We start from the raw sequence: 18,563 nt of genomic DNA on the forward strand, positions 1-18,563 counted from the left end.
GTAGAGTGAAGTAAGTCACAAAGAGAAAACCAAATACTGTATATTGATGTATATATGGAATCCAGAAAAATGGCACTGGTTATCCTATTTTCAGGGCACGAAGGGAGGCACAGACAGAGAACATGTTTGTGGACACAAAGGGGAGGAGAGGGCAAGTTGAGCTGAGAGAGTCGCATTGAAACACAGTACATTACCATCTGTAAAATGTTAACAGACAGCTGGTGGGCAGTGTCTGTATGACACAGGAAGCTCACCCCGTGCTGCGTGACCACCTGGAGAAGCGGGACGGGGTGCGAGTGGGGGACTCAAGAGGGAGAGGGTATATGTACACTTATGGCTGACTCACATCATTGCACAACACATTTTAAAGAAATTATACTACAATTAAAACTAAATTTAAAAAATAATATATACATCTATCAAATTCTCATGTTATATACTTTAAATATCATACAGTTTTATTTGCCAGTTCTGTCTCAAACAATACTCTGCTTGCTAGTCACGATTCATGACATTTGATTTATACATGTTGTCTTAATAGGGAAAAAAAAAAAAAAAGAAAAAACTTTGCAGTATCTACCGAGAAAGACAAAATGGAGACTTTTTTGATGCTTAAATATCACTTAAGCAAAAGGATTAATAATTAAGTAGTTATCAGTGGATAATTAGCCCCTCAGCCTCTCAAACAAAAAATAAAAATGGTTAAAAAAAAAAAAATAGCCCCTCATCAACGCAACCAAAAAACTTAAAATGGCTAAAAAAATAATTGTTGGTATCTTTCCAACATAGTGGCTTTCAGTATGAACCTTGGAGTCCTGTAGCCCTTGTACATACTCCCACTCCATCACTCACTAGCCCTGAGTCTTTAGACAAGCATTATTTTGCTTCTCTCCATAATGCCATTCAAACTAGCATCCACCTCATGGAGTTGCGTAAGAATTAATGAAGATAATGCAAAAAAAAAAAAAAAAAATTTCAGAGAAAGACCAGAAGAAGATAAATACTTGACCAATGTTTGTCACTTCACATTTTCTTATTGTGAAGTTACAACGAGGGAGACTTGTCAAGCAAAACCAGCTACCCGACTGTGTTGTGAAGGGCTCAGCCTCATCCAAAGGGAAATCTGGATTTTGCCCTTGTTTTCTTGGAGCGCCTCTCTAAACCCTTAGGTTGATTCATCTGACAAAGAGTGACTAAAAGTGTCAAAGGTTGACACTGAAAATAGTGCTTTTCTTTATGTGAGGGTCTTGGGCCAGCCTGATAGAGATGTCAGCAGTGTGATTTAGAGTAAAAACTTTGGGCCACAAGAATGATGTGATTCAGGATGGGGGATTTGGTCATGCAGTATCAGCTGAATCTCCAGAGATGTTTGAGCCTGAGATCAGCTATAAGGACCCTCAGTCATTTCTTGGTAATGGAGCCCCAGTAAAAACTCTGGACACGAGGCTGGAGTGAGCTCCCCTGTCTGCAAGTGCTCACTGCCAGCACATCGCTGCTGGGAACACAGAGCTGCCCATGACACCCTGAGAAGAGGAAAGCAAAGTTCCATGTTTCACATTTCCTTTGACACTGCTCTATATGCCTTTTCCTGGGCAGTTTTTTATCTGTATCTTTTAAAAAGCTGCAATCCCCTGGATATATTCCAAGAGAAAATCATACTTTGTAAAGATACATGCACCTCAGTGTTCCTTGCTTCATCAGGGCTTCCCTGGTGGCTCAGATGGTAAAGAATCTGTCTGCAGTGCGGGAGACCTGGGTTTGATCCCTGGGTGGGAAGATCCCCTGGAGGAGGGGATGGCAACCCACTCCAATCTTCTTGCCTATTATTGTCCACAGGGACTACCTCCATGGACTGAGGTGCCTGGCAGGCTACAAACCATGGGGTCGCAAAGAGACGGGCATGACTAAATGACTAATCATAGCACTGTTCATTACAGCAGCATTTACAATAGCCAGAACATGGAAGCAACCTAAATGTCCATCAACAGAGAAATGGGCAAAGAAGATGCAGTGCAGATATACAATGTAATGTTACTCAGCCATAAGAAGGAACAAAATAATGCTATCAGAAGCAATGTGGATGGACCTGGATAATGTCATCCAAGTGAAGTAAGTCAGACAGAGAAAGACAAATGCATATGATATCACTTATATGTGGAATATTAAAAAATGGTACAAATCAGCTTATTTACAAACAGGAAGAGTGTCACAATGCAGAAAATAATCTTATGGTTCCAGGGGGAAGAAGGGGGGGATGAATTGTGACATTGGGATTGACATGTACACACTAATATATATAAGATAGATTACTAATAAGGACCAACTGTATAGAACAGGAAACTCTACTCAACTCTCTGTAATGACCTACTTGAGTTCAGTTCAGTTCAGTCTCTCAGTCATGTCTGACTCTTTGCGACCCCATGAACCACAGCACACCAGGCATCCCTGTCCATCACCAACTTCCGGAGTCTACCCAAACTCATGTCCATTGAGTCGCTGATGCCACCTAACCATCTCATCCTCTGTCACCCCCTTCTTCTCCTGCCTTCAATCTCTCCCAACATCAGGGTCTTTTAAAATCTGTCAGCTCTTTGCATCAGGTGGCCAAAATATTGGACTTTCAGATTCAACATCAGTCCTTCCAATGAACACCCAGGACTGATCTCTTTTAGGATGGACCGGTTGGATCTTCCTGCAGTCCAAGGGACTCTCAAGAGACTGTTCCAACATCACAGTTCAAAAGCATCAATTATTCAGTGCTCAGCTTTCTTTACAGTCCAACTCTCACATCCATACATGACCACTGGAAAAACCATAGCCCTGACTAGACAGATCTTTGTTGACAAAGTAATGTCTCTGCTTCTTAATATGCTGTCTAGGTTGGTCAAAACTTTCCTTCCAAGGAGTAAGCATTTTTAATTTCATGGCTGTAATCACCATCTGCTGTGATTTTGGAGCCCAAAACAATAAAATCGGCCACTGTCCAGTTTCCCCATCTACTTGCCATGAAGTGATGGGACCGGATGCCATGATCTTACTTTTCTGAATGTTGAGCTTTAAGCCAAATTTTTTGCCCTCCTCTTTCACTTTCATCAAGAGGCTCTTTAGTTCTTCTTCTCTTTCTGCCATAAGGGTGGTATCATCTGTATATCTTTTGATTATTGATTATTGATATTTCCCCAGCAATGTTGATTCCAGCTTGTGCTTCATCCAACCTGGCGGTTCTAGTGATATACTCTGTCTGTAAGTTAGATAAGCAAGGTGACTGTATACAACCTTGACATACTCCTTTTCCTTTCTGGAACATGTCTATTGCTCCATGAGAAAAGAATCTAAATAAGATATACAAGTTATTCACTGTTCAACAAAAACTGACATTTATAGCATTGTAAATGAATTATACTTTAGTAAAAATAAAAAATGAATGAAAAAAATTAAAGATCTGGAATAAACCATAACCATATGTATAACAGCTTTCAGTGATCTTCTGGAGTCCTAGTTGATTATGGAACGCAAGAATGGTCTTGGGAGATCCCCAAACTTATAATTGCTATCTGAAGTGAAAAAGTCTTGAGGACTCTCCACTCTGAAATTTGTATCTGTCAAAGGCCCTTTTCTTCATATGCATAGTTGTCATATTATCATGTTGTGCTATTGGTACTTTGTCTAAGAACTCAGTAATAACTCACATTTCAAATAAGAACATGTATAGGAGGGAGGGATTCCTCAATGACTGATAACCAAGGAAGACGCTGGAGATACTCATATATTGTTGTGAAATCCATCAAGGAGTTTGCCATCTCAGACCCTCCACCTGGGGCTGCTGGTCCTTATTCAACATCCTTAGTCCTCGGCCTCCTATCAGCACCACAGAGCCTTCAGTATGCATGAGGCATTGGGTTACCTTAGACAAGTCAGTCTCCTCGTTGGGTGCCATGGTCTAAATGATTGTGTACTTCCAAAATTCATATATTGAAAACCTGATCCCCAAAGTGATGATTTTAGGAGGTGGGACCATTGGGAAATGATTATGCCATGAGGGCAGAACCCACATGAATGGAATTAGGGCCCTTGTGAAAGAGGCCTGAAATACTTGCTCATTCCTTCTATTTAGAAATATGTCCTGAAAGAGGCCCTGTCTCACTCAACCATGCTGGCACCCTGATCTTGGACTTCTAGCTTCCAGAACAGTGACAAATAACGTGGTTTATAAAACACCCAGACTCTGGCGTTTTGTAACAGCAGCCTGCATGCACTAAAACACAGGACATGATTAAGTGGGGGAAAAAAAAAGTCAATCTTGTTTTCCCTTCCAAGGTCATGAATGTGGAACAGGTAGCATAGATATTCAAACCCAAATAAAGTGGCACATGGTAACATATCCCATAGAATTGTACATTTCTTTCAAATTGTAATTCTTTGACGTGCTCACCTGGGAACATATTTTCTTAGAGGTAATTAACATTTAAACCTATAGATTGTGGAATTATGTGATCAGTTGAAGGCAAAGAAAGAAGTTTCTCAAAATAAAAGCAGTTCAGCCTAAAGATGTCTCCATTACTGGTACCCCAATCTCCAGTCTGTCAGCCTAAAGATGAAGCAACTGGACCCTAAGGCCTGTCACCAGGCTGTCATCAGAATCCTAAAATAACTGCTCTTTGACTTGGAAAACCTAGCTTCATTTCTCTATGGCTTGGTTTTCTCAACTGGAAAAGGAAAATTAGACCAGAAAATCCTTTACCTTTACAAAGATCATGCAAATCTCTGTATAAAACATGATTCCAAACTGAGGTGTGTTCTTTTTTCCGAAAAGAAAATTATAGATTGGTTGAGCAGCTTCCCTGTTTGGATCCCTTATCCTTCTCATTATCCGTTCTATCTCATAATGTATTTCTCTAGCTTACCTTTAAGAACAAATCATTGATAGAAATAATCAATTGACTGTTATGGAATATTACTTTTATCTTTGATCTTCCATTGAAAAGCAGGATTTGTAGTTAAGCACACTAGTGAGAGAAACTGTTTCTAAATGTCACTATGTCAACTTGAGAAGTTTGCTGTTTGTAGTTGCTCCATCGTGTCCAACACTTTATGACAGCATGGCCTGATGACCTCTTGGACTGCAGCCAGCCTGGCTCCTCTGTCCATGGTGATTCTCTAAGTAACAATACTGGAGTGGTATGACATGCCTTCTTCCAGGGATCTTCCTGACCATGGATGGAGCCCAGGTCTCCTGTACTGCAGGCAGACTCTTTACTGTCTGAGCTGCCAGCTCCTAATAAAATGGATCTTGAAGTATACAGAAGATGAGTGATTTGTCTACTTTTGTTTCCTGCAACAGTGTTTTGGTGTTTTTTTTTTTTTTTTTCCCAGCTAACATATAATTCCCATTTCCATTTACCTGAACGCTATCTAGAATGCAAGTTCTCTCCAAAAGAAAGACATTAACACAAAGGGAACTTTTATCTGGAAGAGCAGTTAAGATTTTGTCCAGTTGTCAGTTTATCCAAAATACCAGAGGCTGGCTATTTGTTTTTAATTATAATATTTACCTCAGAAAGAACAAATGGCTGGTCATTTTCTGCCACATTCGATACTCAATGAAAAGTAACTCAGGGCAGTTGGCGTACTCATGTAGCCCCAGGGGAACTGGATTAAAGGAGTGGGGATTGGTGTTGTTCAGATAATTAACTATAATATAAGTCAGAATGTGGAGAGGGAGATAAAAATGGTGAGAATGAAATTAGGAAGCCATAAGGAGGAAGATGGTACTTTCATCTAGGAAAAGTAGGTAACAATTCATCAAGGAGGGGAATTTCTTTTGTACCTTCTCAGAAGGATTAGGTGTTTGTGTACAATGTAAGAATATTTTATTTGTAAGTTCTCCTTAAAGTATTTATATCTGTCATGATCAGAGAGTACAGCTAAGAAACTGAACTCCTCTAGTGAAGTTAAGAACACTATGGTAAAAAGTAGACTCAAGTGGCAGGTTCAGAGCACTGTCTCTAGTTCTGTCCTATTCAGCCTTTTAGTCAGTGACTCAGTTATCACATTATCTTAGGACAGGAAGCTGTGAGGGCTAGTGTATGTGGAATAAAAGACCGAACATCCAGTCCTTTCCTTCTAATAGGGTAACAATTAAAAGCAAATGAATCCAAAATTCTGTGAAAATGAAAGTCACTCAGTCATGTCCGACTTGTTTCTCCATGGACTATACAGTCCATGGAATTCTCCAGGCCAGAATGCTGGAGTGGGTAGCCTTTCCCTTCTCCAGGGAATCTTCCCAACCCAGGGATCAAACCCAGACCTCCCACATGGCAGGCAGATTTTACCAGCTGAGCCACAAGGGAAGCCCCACAGTTCTAGCTCTGTAATTATGTCCAAATAATCAATGTATGAGGGTTTGGGTGGGGAGAAAAGACCTCATTGGTTTTAGTTCACTGTATGCTGTGAGAGCAGCATCAAAATTCACTGGAATTTTACTCTGCACGTGTAAAAGTGTTTCATCGAACAAACACCTAACAAAGCCCTGTTGGATGCAAAGAATGGACAGTAGTGAAGAACACACATGTGGACTTTGTAAATTAGGACTTAAATTTTAATAGAAAAATAGAAATGAGGTAAATGTCAAAGTTAAATGCTGCACCACAATTGGGACACGATCAAGAGGGAAAAGCACAGAATGCCATATGTCCACATAACAAGGAGACCTGAGCTGTGTCAAAATCATGAAAGGCTGCTTTGTGGAAGTGGTTTTTACTGAGATCTGAAAGATGTCAGAGAACTAATGAGGTAAAAGAACGAGGGTCATCCAGGGAAAAGAAATGGCATTTATAGAGCTTTATCCATAAGTGAGAATATAGAGTGAGAAGAACAGACATGAAGGATTGGTCAAGGTCTATTTCATTTCCTGTGTCTCTCACATCCTTTGCATCTTTTCACGTAGCAGAGTCCTCTTTGATTTTTAGTGTCATGATATCCCCAGCTCTTTCTGCTCTCTTTCTTATTCTCTACCAGCACCAACAGCCACAACTCCCCAATCCACATTTTAAAGTTTCTCTTTTCCAATTCTGGACATTCGGCTCTCTTGGACTAAATGTTCTTGGTTTCTTGTTGTTTTGTAGAATGAAGACAAACTCTCCAAATTGGCATATTTGATTCTCCCAAATGCATAAAAATTCATACAAGCATTTCTCCATTCTAACCCTACAATAATATATACAGTATATCATGGGAGCATAATCAGGAGAGATACAACATGAATGGTAAAAAGTGAATATTTCTTGTGTTTTTGTCAGACTTGATTATTCACTGATACCTTATAATGCTATATGTATTAATATCTCAGTTGCCTTGATCTAGCATGTCGGAGATACTTCCTTCATAAGATGACCCTAAATGAATCGACAGATATACTGTTTTCCTATTTTTCCACATCAATATCCCATCAACCTTTCAAAGCTCCATCATAAACCCATCCCATTTACATCACTCCTATGACACATTCAGATTTCTCCTAGCTTTACCTCAATCTACTGTAGCAACATGTTGGCATCACGTCTTATTCTTCTTCACTCTACCATGCAATATGGTAATTTGTGTGTTTATATCACCCTCTCCTTCTCCACAAGTGGAGGGCCTGCTTCTGGAAAATAGAGACTTTTTCAAACCTCAGTTTAAGTCATCACTGTATCCATGATATCTGACTTACTAATCTATAAGCTCAGTAAACTTCAAAAGTTCTTCATTTGTTTGTTTCCCTTCGGTAACCACTGCTACTATTCCTGATATAGCAGAGCCATTTCTTCAAATGTAATCTTATATGGACATCTGTAAAAGGGGGGAAAATCAAAGCTTTCTGGATGGCAAGGGAGTGATTGTTAAATCCTGTCCAAATATCCCCACCTTGGCTATTCCTAACTGACTCTATAGAATATCTATGGCTCTGTTCAATATTGTCTGGAATTTACAATATTCACTTTATATGAAACTGTCAAGCAAGGACAGCATTCTCAGTGTCACTACCTTTGTTCTTGATGTAAAGTCCTAAATTTATGATGAAAAAAATTTTATAAGAGACAAATACATAAGATGTGTGCGGTCTATTGGTGAGTATATGTTTCCTCCAATTGCATTGTCCCCCTTATTGCCAAATTTTCCCTCAAATAAATACCATCCTCTCTGCTGGAAATATCTAGACATTGAAGGAAAGAAAGGTAAGCTAGTAACACAATAGAATTAGATATTTTGGGCAATAAATTACTTAGAAAGTGCTTACAAGGTTTTTTCAAGGTCTTTTACCTTTTGGAAGAAGAAAGTGAAAATACAAGAAAGCTGACACTTCACATGCATGAAGGAGCCAACGAGGTATTGATAGATTGCCTTGGGGCAGAGTATTCTGTCATGTTCTGAAAGGTTTGGGCCATCCCAGGTAGAGGCTGGGGCAGGACTCAAGAAACAATAAACCTGGCTATGAGGGAAGAGGTTGGTTTTGGTGGACAGTGTTCCTGTATGTGGGTGAAAGGTGTCTTTGCCTAAAAGAACATGATTTGGCTGGATTCTGCCCTGAAGAGTTGCCATGCTTTGTTCATCTCTAGAACAACATCTCTAGTAATATCCCTAGTAACAACATTTCTAGTAACATCTCTGGTAACAATAATACAGACTCCTAATATAAAGGACAACTTAAGGAAATAGAGGAGAGAAGAAAAAATGGAAATAAAAGGGAATATGAGATATTTGGTCTTATAATATGTTCTAACATCTTTACATCCTTCACTACCCAAGTCCTTGACTCACTTTCCTTTTGCTGCTCTTCCTTCTTTCTGTCTTTCTCTTCCTTCTCTCTTTTTCATCCCCCTTTCCCTTCTATCTTTTGATTTCCCATATTTTGTTTACTAGGAATTACTGTTAAAGCCCTAAAGATGCAGCACAACCAGCCCAGCAAAATCACTGACTTCTTAGGAGAGCCAGTCAAGAGATTGGCCCTCTTCCCAGGTTGTCTGGAGGCTGTTGAACAAGCTGAGCAACCCAAATCCAGTCACATTGCTCCAGTCTCAGTAGAGACTCAGTCTATTTGGAGGATTTTATAATTCTGGGACCTACTAGATCATGTTTGTAAGGCCAAATAATTACTCACTAGGATAGTTACTCTAAAAAAAGAGAGAATGGTATCTCACTTCTCAGATAAATGTGTTTTTGAATCCAGCTTTCTGATCAGCTGGACAATTGTCCAGAGCCCCCAAGCAGGGGACAGATGCACACCAGTATTTCTGCCATTCAATTGTTCAGAGTGTTTATGATACATGGGTTTCCTCTGGGTCAGCTAGTAGGTAGCTGACGGTGAGCTACTTAATTTTCTCCAGATGGTGCTTGCAGAGTGAGGGAGACAGAGAGGCTCTGGTGATGACTACAGGTGGTGAGCTGTGGGTACCAGAACATTTCCCCTGATTAAAAAGGAAACTCTGGCATTGGGGATCCCCAACTTGTGAAAGTCCGGGATAATCACAAGGATCCCCCACAAGAGAAACACTTGTCAGTCCGAGGGAATTTCAGATCAGTCTGTCTGGACCAAGAGAAGGCTACAACAGCACCATGTAAATCAGTGATATCAGAAATTTCCCATCTCCTTACCCTCTGCCGTGTTCCAACATCCCCAAGGAATGAAGATCCAGAGAGGGAGAGAGAAGAAACCTTGCAGAAATGGACACATCGATGCTTCCTGGTAGGTCCCCTGGGCCTCAGCAGGGGAGAGGGAAACAATGAATAGGCTGAATATGAGATGGAGTTGACACTTGACTAACCTGGCCTTGTGAAACCCAGAGTGATAGCATGTATGGAATGGTTGCAAGGTGATGCAGAAAATGAGGATGCAGTGGAGTGTGGGTGAAGACAGCCACTGGAGGAGGATGGAGCCAGTTCACATTTCTATCTGCTATTTTCTCAAACTTTGTGTCCCCCAGAAATTTCATATGATGAAATCCTGATTCCCATGGTTATAGCATCCGTAGGTGGTGCCTTTGTAAGGTGATGGAATTATAAGGATGGAGCCTCCTCAATGAGATGAGTGCTATTATGTATAAGAGACACACAGACTTCCCGAGACCTTCCCCCCCATTTGAGGATACAATAAGAAGTGTGAGACCAAAAGGACCCTGCATGACCACGCAGTGGAAATCCATTCCCATTGTTATAAGTCTGTGATATTTTGTTATAGCAATGCAGAAGAGCTTAGACAGCACCCTAACAATCTTTAGACAGTTCAGTAAACCTCATGCTATTTGTACAGAGTTGAGAAGCAGTGATCCTGTCTGGTGTAACACTGTGACAGTGGGCTGACAGTTCGTGGCTGGCTTTCATAAAGAATGCTGAGGACTCAGTCTTCTTGGTAGCATGACCAGAACCATGAACGATTGTCTAATACTTTGATTCTCATAACTTGACCCAGAATAATTTTCTGTGATTCTTATGCAATCTCTTAATGGTCTTCTTCGTAATGCCAGCTTCTGCTATTTGTGACTAATTTTAATAGGAGCTTCATTCTCTCAATTGTAGGGGTGGATTTTCTTTTGATGTTTGATTAAATGAAAATAAGAATGTTAACAAACTACCCTCTTAGATTTTGACATCTCTACAGAGTCTGTGTTTATTTTTTTAAGAGGAGACCCATTTCATAGAACATGTATGAAAAAGCTGTAAATTTCAAAGAAGCTTGCTATGGGAAAGATCATTAGGACCGTTTTAGAGCTGGATGGGATGGATGTGGATTTAGCACTCTTCGCTGATTCGGCACACCAGGATCTTGGTGTACATGTCAACTTTACGTGAATCCCTGCTCAGGCACTTCAACAGCTTATAAAATGCAGAATGACGTACATCTTCATTGCTGGAGACCAGGGATCCATATCCTGACCAGAAAATGGGATTCTCAATCAACTTTGATCTGACTGGATCAACAACCCGAATACCCAAAAGACAATGACTTTTTATGCATTTTATTTTTATTTGCTTATCTTTGTCCCTTGTAATTATAAATTAAGATTTGGGGAACACATACAAATAGAAAACTCTCTAGATATGGATTTTGGAGCCAGCCTTTGAGAAAACAACTAGGAATCTAAAAAGTGGAAACATAACTCAAGTTTAATTTTAACTTTCTCATTTCTTCCTTCCCACCCTCATCCTTTGATTTGAGAAGAACAGAGAAAAAGACAAGTGGAAATTCAATAGCTGATGTCCTGGGATACTTTGAGGAAAATGCTAAGCTTGCAAATTCTGTTCTCTAGTTCTCTGAATCTTGATAATATTTCAACCACCTGTGCCCAGGAAGAGGCAAGCTTTTGGTGGAATTCTGTGCAATGCAGGGAAGGCTGCACATGACAAAAACTGCAGTGAAATTCTGATTCCTTTACAGTAGAATCCATCACTATGGATGACTAGGCTCTTGCTTTATGTAGTAGCAGTCTAGCATATAGAAGTCATGAATCTTTTTCTTACAAAATGAGATATTTCAAATCCCCTTATGCATTACAGAGTCATCAACAAAACAAGAAAGCCCTCTGCAGGATGCTCACCTGGCTGGATCGCCTCTTTAAGATTGTTTCAAGTTTGAAAAATATATTTAAATTCTCTCTGGCACTTGATAGGATAGTATCTGAGAAGTCTTTCTCAAAGTACAGTTCATGGACTAGATCATACAGAGGACCTTTCCAGAGGAACTGTAGGATGAGTATCCACTTAGTAAGGTCTTCATTCTAAGCAAACATAAGAAACAGTCTCATTAAAATATTGATAATTCAATGGTTTTTGTAACATGTGATCTTTGCTCAGAGCAGCTGTCCTACAAGACTTCCATTTATTCTTATGTGTATGCAGAGATTTTTGAAGGTAGTCAAAGTTGCAAAATGATAAAATGTAAGCATTGGCTCACACTTCACTGAATTATTAAAAATCTGGGTTACTTTAGGCACTGATTCTTCTGATGAGTTCTAATTTATAACATGAAGAAGATTCTTATTTTCTCTGAAATTCTACCACCCACACAGTGAGTTCTTTTATGTTTGTATATTTGTGTGAGAGAAATCTAAGTACTTTATGACAAGTCAGTATGTGCCTGCATTACCTGACCTAGGAAAGAGACATTCTACCTGTGCCCATATCATTGTAACCCAATGATACTTTCGTATTAATGAATCAGATGAGTCATTCGTATTGATTTTTCATCGGTAATTTGTTTTTTGATATTACAGCAAAGAGACAATGAAGAAGACATGACATTCCTAAACGGGCTTTCTTTCCTCAATTGATCCCAACACCAGCCCCCATGCTGGTATCAGAAGAGTCTGTCTTGTTGACACATGTCTGGGCAGAAAATGGCACAGCTTTGTCTTTAGTAACAGCATCAGTGGGATTCACAATGCAGGGTTTCCCCCCCAGGTTCACTACTATTAGAATTGGGCTTGAAAATCCCAGGGGGCTGAAGATCTCTAGTTAATATGCTTGATTTGTTTACAGCCATGAACTGTGTTAGTGGAAAAGAACAGAGAACTGTGTAGGATGAAATATAGTAATGTACATAAAGTGCTTAGTAAAATGTATGGCCATGTAGTAACTCTCAATAAACTTTAAATTCAAGCTTATTGAAAAATCCCTCATCCTCCTCCATTTTGAAATTTTCCTTTACTTGATCATCCTCATTATTTATGCCCTTAACAGAGGGAAAGAATGCTGGTATCGTTAAGAGAGTTGTAGAGAGACAAGATAGAATTTTAAGGGGGGATGCATGTCAAAATATTTTAAATAATGTTAGGACAAAGGAAAATGCAGGAAATCGGAAAGGAGAGATTATAACGGTGAAAATTTGGAGCTGCCATTAATCATTGAGGCTTGTATGTAACCTGTGTTGTCCTCAGAACAGAGGCAGTTGTTGTGGCCATGAGAAGCAAAGCAATGTTACATAGGCCATTGTGGGGGAAACTTACAAATTAAAAATAAATGGTGACAGAGGAGTCATTGAGAATGATGAATGAAGGAGGTGTCAGAGAAATAGAAGCAGAATCAGGAGAGCCTTGAAAGGCAGACACGCTGGCTCGAGTGGTGCAGTATAGGACTCCCACGTACAAGTCACTAGAAACAGGGAGTACTCAAAACTGGGGTGTGTTTCTTACATATTCATGAATTTTGAAATCTTATGTTTTACACATGGTAGTTCCCATTCATTTCATGTTTTTGTACAGAATAATAGCTGCAATCCTGTGTCTAATGCATTGCTTGAACTAAACTTGTCTGCATGGACAATTTATAGATCTGTTATTTATTTTGCTGCTACAGATCTTTAGTCATCCCTTGATTTCGCTCAAGCTTCATCAACTGCATAACATAATTTCTCTTCAACTGCTTATAGTTCCTCCACCATTTCCTGCATGTACAGTTACCATTACCTCTAATAATCGGAAACTTGGTAAGCTACATACTGTCTCATTTGATCTGGTGAAAAACCCAGGTGAAAGATTCACGTTCATCTGTTGGACTTTTTCTCTTTCTTCTGGAGCATGGATTGAATTGGTGTGGCAGTCGTTGGTGGCATTGATATACTCTGGTATACACTGGGAATACTTTTCATCCTGAAAGTGATCAGGCAATTAGTTAGGGTTGTTGGGCATTCAGTAGATGAACCCATTACCAGAACATTAACATGTTTTATAGATGTGTAATTTTTTAATGGGGGGGCATCACAGAATGTGAAAGTCATTCTTTTCCTACTTTTTCTATACATTGTCTCTATAAAAATGATTTTACATCTAACTTTTCTAAGCTCAAATTTTTCCCTTCTCTATTTTATCATTATCTTTTCTTTTTCTTTTTTAGTATTTGAACCATATATAGTACTTTTGTACCAATACTTGGTGCTTCCCAGGTGATGGTAGTGGTAAAGAACATTCCTGCCAATTCAGGAGATATAAGAAGCCTCAGGTTTGATCCCTAGGTAAGGAGCATCCCTCGAAAGAGGGTACAGCACCACACTTCTGGACTCTCGCCTGGCGAATCCAATGGACAAAGGAGCCTCTTGGGCTACATCAGTAGGGTTGCAAAGAGTTAGACACAACTGATGTGACTTAGAATGCATGGATGCACATATATTTAACCATTTAATCTCTTGTTTACTGTGGGTTAGAGCCAATATATTCCCTTATAAGGAGTAATAGAGTAATGACTTTGTCTCATCTCTGAATCCGCTCACCAAAAAGCGTAGTGTTCATCCCAGGTGCAGAATACAATGCTGTTTAAGGTGACAAAATGGTACATCAGAAAAGCATGGCCTAAAGTTATAGGAAATAAAAAGCAATGGACTGAGAATAATAAGATTAGAAAAATCTAGCTAACACTTTGAAAGAGAAAAACTAATCTCTAGCGGAAGTTATGAACATTTGAAGAGATTACTTGGAAGAGGTGGGAAAAAATGGACAGTCCAAAATGGAGGATGAAACAAAAACTAGTGTGTACAAATAACTACGTGAATTTAATAGAAGTCTTTAGCACCGCTTTTTATTAGCTGTCTGTTCTACTGTGTGCTCCTTGATTGACCTAAAAGAATTAACATACAACTTTCATATACCTTCATCAGAAAAAGAATAATTGTGTCCAATTGTAAACTCCCCTTCTATGTAGCTCCAAACCTATTCACTGCAAATCTTAAAGCAATAATTTGTAGCATTAAAAAAACTACCAGTATTCATTTTTGTGACCAGGACTCAGCTTTGTTTAACATGTTCCATCCACCAAGTTCCTGCAGAGCAGTTCTCATTTGTTGGCTATTTGAGCCTGGAGAAGAAAGCCCAGAGAGATACTGAAGGACCAGAAAATCAACATGCTTCTCTTTCCCCAATCCAAGATAAAAGTGCTTTCTGTCAGGTAGTATTATGGACTGAATGTGTGTTCTTCAAATTCATGTGTTAGAGCTCGAACTGCCAAAGTACTGTGTTTTGAAAAGGGTTCCGACTTTTTGGCACGCCATGGTCTATAGCCCATCAGACTCCTCTGTCCATGGATTTCTCAGGCAAGAATACTGGAGTGGCTTGCCGTTCCCTTTTCCAGGGAATCTTCCAGACCTAGTGATAGAACCCAGGTCCCTCCTATTGTGCAAAGATTCTTTACCATCTGAGCCACCAGCAAAGCCCATTAAGGTTAAATGAGCTCTTAGGGTGCAACACTCATCCAATAGGTTTAGTGTCTCCATGAAGTGAAACACCAGATAATTTTCTCTTCTGTTTTTGTGTCTTTGTGTCCTTTTCTCTGTCTCTCTTCCCCACCTGCCACCCGGTGTGAGGACGCACGGAGAAGCCATCCTGGGAAGAAAGAGTTCTTACCAGAACCTCACCTTGCTGGTGCCCTGATCTGGGACTTCTAGCCCTCAGAGCTGTGAGGAAACAAATTTCTGGTGTTTATTCCACTGAGTCTATTGTATTCTTTTATGGCATTCCTAGCTGACAAATACAAAATCATTTATTTTGGAAATTTAAAGAAAAAAATGAATGAAAGGAAATGGAAAAATTTATTGCACTTCTTAGGAGTCTTTGATATTTCACAAAACTGTTCCTTTTTTCGATTTGCACATCTTATGAGCTGACGGCATCTTTAACCTAGAGAGTGTGTTATTTGAAGTTTGGTTGATGCAGCCCTCTCATTGAAAGGACAGCATGGCCCAATCACTTACACGAAGGTACCTTCTGGGAGCCTGGTGGGCTACAGTCCATGGGGTCTCAAGAGTCGGCCATGACTTAGCATCTAAACCACCACCACCACAGTAGTTACAAGCTCATTGAACATTATTGTGGAAAGGATATGCATGTCATGGGACAGCCTGGAGACACGGCTAAATGTTTTTCCAAGGAACTTCAGGGGGATGGCAAATACATCAGGACCGCAGGACTGGCATACGTTGCCTTGGCACAGGAGCAGATTTGACAGGACCAGCAGCAGGAGCAGGCAGGACCCTGCTAAAATAAAAACATGAGCCATTTTGAGATGATCTAATCACCTGAGGTTATCAAATCCATCCTGTGGAGGGAAGCCTTCTCTTTCCCTGTTGGTCTGAGCAGGAATTGGAGCTGTAGTAGCTGGGGTGGGGAAGAAGGAGCGCCCTCTGTGTGAATTTAGATGGATGATGATATCTGCACAGATAGATAGTTGGAATAGTCGGTTACTCCCTGCATTTTTGTATTGTCACTGAAGTACTTCTGTGCTCTGCAAACATTTGGAACTTAATTCTGAGCTAGATTATTTAGGCCATTCTTTTTTAGATGGTTTAATTTTGGGACTCTGCAGACTCTGAGCAGCCAGGCCCTCTAGAAGTTTCTAATTTTTTACTCTACATTAACTGATGCTTGAATTTTAGACACTGAAATGACAAGAAGTGTACAGTTGATCTGTGTGGTTTACCATCACGCTGGGGTAAGAGTAAACACATGACTGACTGATCGCTACTATTGAGTATAGAGAGAATATTAACAGAAAAAGTACTGTACCTTGGATCTGCTAACTCAGCTTCGTAACCCCATGCATGTCTTTGATACTTTCCCAAAAGCTTTAAAACATCTTAAAAGTTGTGTTTCACGGTAACCTTATGAGATAGCCTTCATCTTCACTATGATCATCAAGTTATGTTAATGAAGATGCAATGACTTGGAGAGGACAAATAATTTTCCCCAGCTCCCATTATTAGCAGATGGAGGGGACTGTGCACCAATACAGTCATCTGTTCACTTCCTGATGTCACATCACACATGCCTGTGAGCTCTCTGTGTGCATTATGTTACTAGGACCACACCAGGAGCTTTGTTGACTGCTTAAATCGAAAAATATTTTGTCTTTGACTGCAAAGCAGCAGTGACCCTAGAACATTGGTTTTATCCACTTGTTCTGCTCTGTCTATAAAAGACTCACTGTTAACGTCTTTGACAATTATCAGTGTGGGGGCCTGATTCTCCTGGCTAGCCTTGAATCTAGGCAACTTGACAGCTCTTCTACTTTTATGCATCCTTAATCCTCTCATTATGTTTGTTTCTTTGAGACAATGGCAGGTAAATCTCCAGATGGTCATCAAGAATCTTACCTGCTCAGCAACCAGGACCCCTCACTGGCTCTGCGGACATGGCCTGGTCTTTCCTGACTGTGACATTTCAGGGAGAAAATCCATCTGTCTGGTCGGGAGCACATCCTGATAACCATGGGGCTCAGTTTTTGAACCATCTCCAAAGATCTCTTCTTTGATAGGAGAACTAGAGCTTCATGCTTCCATGATGTATTGTAATATTTCAGAAATTATTCCTGGCCCTACCTTTGGCCGACAGAAGCGTAAAATCATAGATTCTTGCAAGCATGACTTTAAATTACTTTTCCTGTCTGTCCTTTGTAAGTAAGCAGAATTTAAGTCTGAAGTGAGCAAGAATTAGTTTGGACAAGAGAAGTAATGAAATGGAAGTTTTATCCTCCTGAATAAGATCTCAACTTGATTCTTTTTTCAATTTACCAGAAGAGTGGTAATTTAATTAATGATAAGATATCACCATTTACTAGGTTTTTCTGCTCTTAGTTTAAAGGGGCATGGTACCTAAGAATAAAATAGTTATTTAAAATTTGGTGGTGAAAACCAAAGAAGTATTTCTCAAAAAGAAGTCATATAAGTTGGAGAAAGTTGTGACTATCTCTCTCATCAACTAAAGAGCTTATTGTGACAGGCAAGGAGAATAATAGCTTGTATAACATAGATATGTTTGTGTACATATATTTCTGTGCATGTATACATGTGTTATGAATAAATATATGCTTAATTCCTACATGGAACTTTGGACCTTATAAAATTCAGTTTTATAACAGGCAGTAAATATAGCAGAATACCCTAATTCCTAAAGTATTTGATAATTTGTTGGTAGATGACTAACTATATGATTTATTTTTTTCTTAAAGTGTTATTTGTGTGTTTGCTTCGGTAGCACATATATTAAAAAATTGGAATAATACTGAGAAGATTAGCATGGCCCCTGCCCAACGATGACACACAAATGTGTGAAGCCTTCCATATTTTTCTGTAACAACTTCCAGGGGTGCGATGTGAAGAAAGGTGGGAATGAGGTTCAAGGTTGACGGGACATAGGTAAACCTATGGCTGAACCATGTTGACGTTTGGCTGAAAGCAGTCCAGTATTGTAAAGGAATTGCCCTTCAATTAAAAATCAATAAATTTAACTATTAAAACTGTTACTGGCGATCATATAACAGGTTCAGATATCCATTGTATGACTAAAGAGGATCTGACTGGAAACTAAAGGTGTCAATTATCATTGATTAGTGCTTCATTAACTTTATAGTTGAATGACAAAAGTAAACTAACAAACACTATTGTCTGTGACTCACTGTCATAGCAAGCTATAATCCTTGTCTATGTTCGCTTTTAGGTGGTATAGTGCCCAAACTTTGAAACTGAGGCTGTTCCCAGAAGTGTAGAGTCATGAGTCCTGCCCAGGGTTTCTGTTCCTGATGCTGGAGGCTTCGGTTCACTGGTCCAC

General features: G+C 39.6%; 1 protein-coding gene and 1 non-coding gene across 2 annotated transcripts; one reads left to right on the plus strand and one right to left on the minus strand.

Moving 5' to 3' along the window:
• Positions 1-10,767: 10,767 nt before the first annotated feature.
• Positions 10,768-17,035, minus strand: LOC122696829 (placental prolactin-related protein 3-like). The gene is made up of 5 exons (XM_043906953.1): positions 16,942-17,035; positions 15,811-15,992; positions 13,515-13,622; positions 11,570-11,753; positions 10,768-10,955 (listed from the first exon to the last, which is right to left on the minus strand). The coding sequence occupies exons 1-5, from the start codon at positions 17,033-17,035 to the stop codon at positions 10,768-10,770; spliced, it is 756 nt and encodes a 251-aa protein (XP_043762888.1).
• Positions 17,036-17,972: 937 nt separating this feature from the next.
• On the plus strand, positions 17,973-18,083 carry LOC122697866. Its single transcript, XR_006342199.1, has one exon. It is a non-coding gene; the product is annotated as a U6 spliceosomal RNA (small nuclear RNA).
• The last annotated feature ends 480 nt before the right edge of the window (positions 18,084-18,563 follow it).

Source organism: Cervus elaphus, chromosome 7 (assembly GCF_910594005.1).
Source record: "Cervus elaphus chromosome 7, mCerEla1.1, whole genome shotgun sequence".
NCBI classification, from domain to species: Eukaryota; Metazoa; Chordata; class Mammalia; order Artiodactyla; family Cervidae; genus Cervus; species Cervus elaphus.

Coding starts and splice junctions, on each gene's coding strand:
- LOC122696829 (XM_043906953.1), bottom strand. CDS start 17,035: ATGCATAAAAGTAGAAGAGCTGTCAAGTTGCCTAGATTCAAGGCTAGC. Junction 13,623..15,810: donor CAATAATGTTCAATGAGCTT/GTAACTACTGTG, acceptor GATCACTTTCAG/GATGAAAAGTATTCCCAGTG. Junction 10,956..11,569: donor GAGGCGATCCAGCCAGGTGA/GCATCCTGCAGA, acceptor GTATTCGGGTTG/TTGATCCAGTCAGATCAAAG.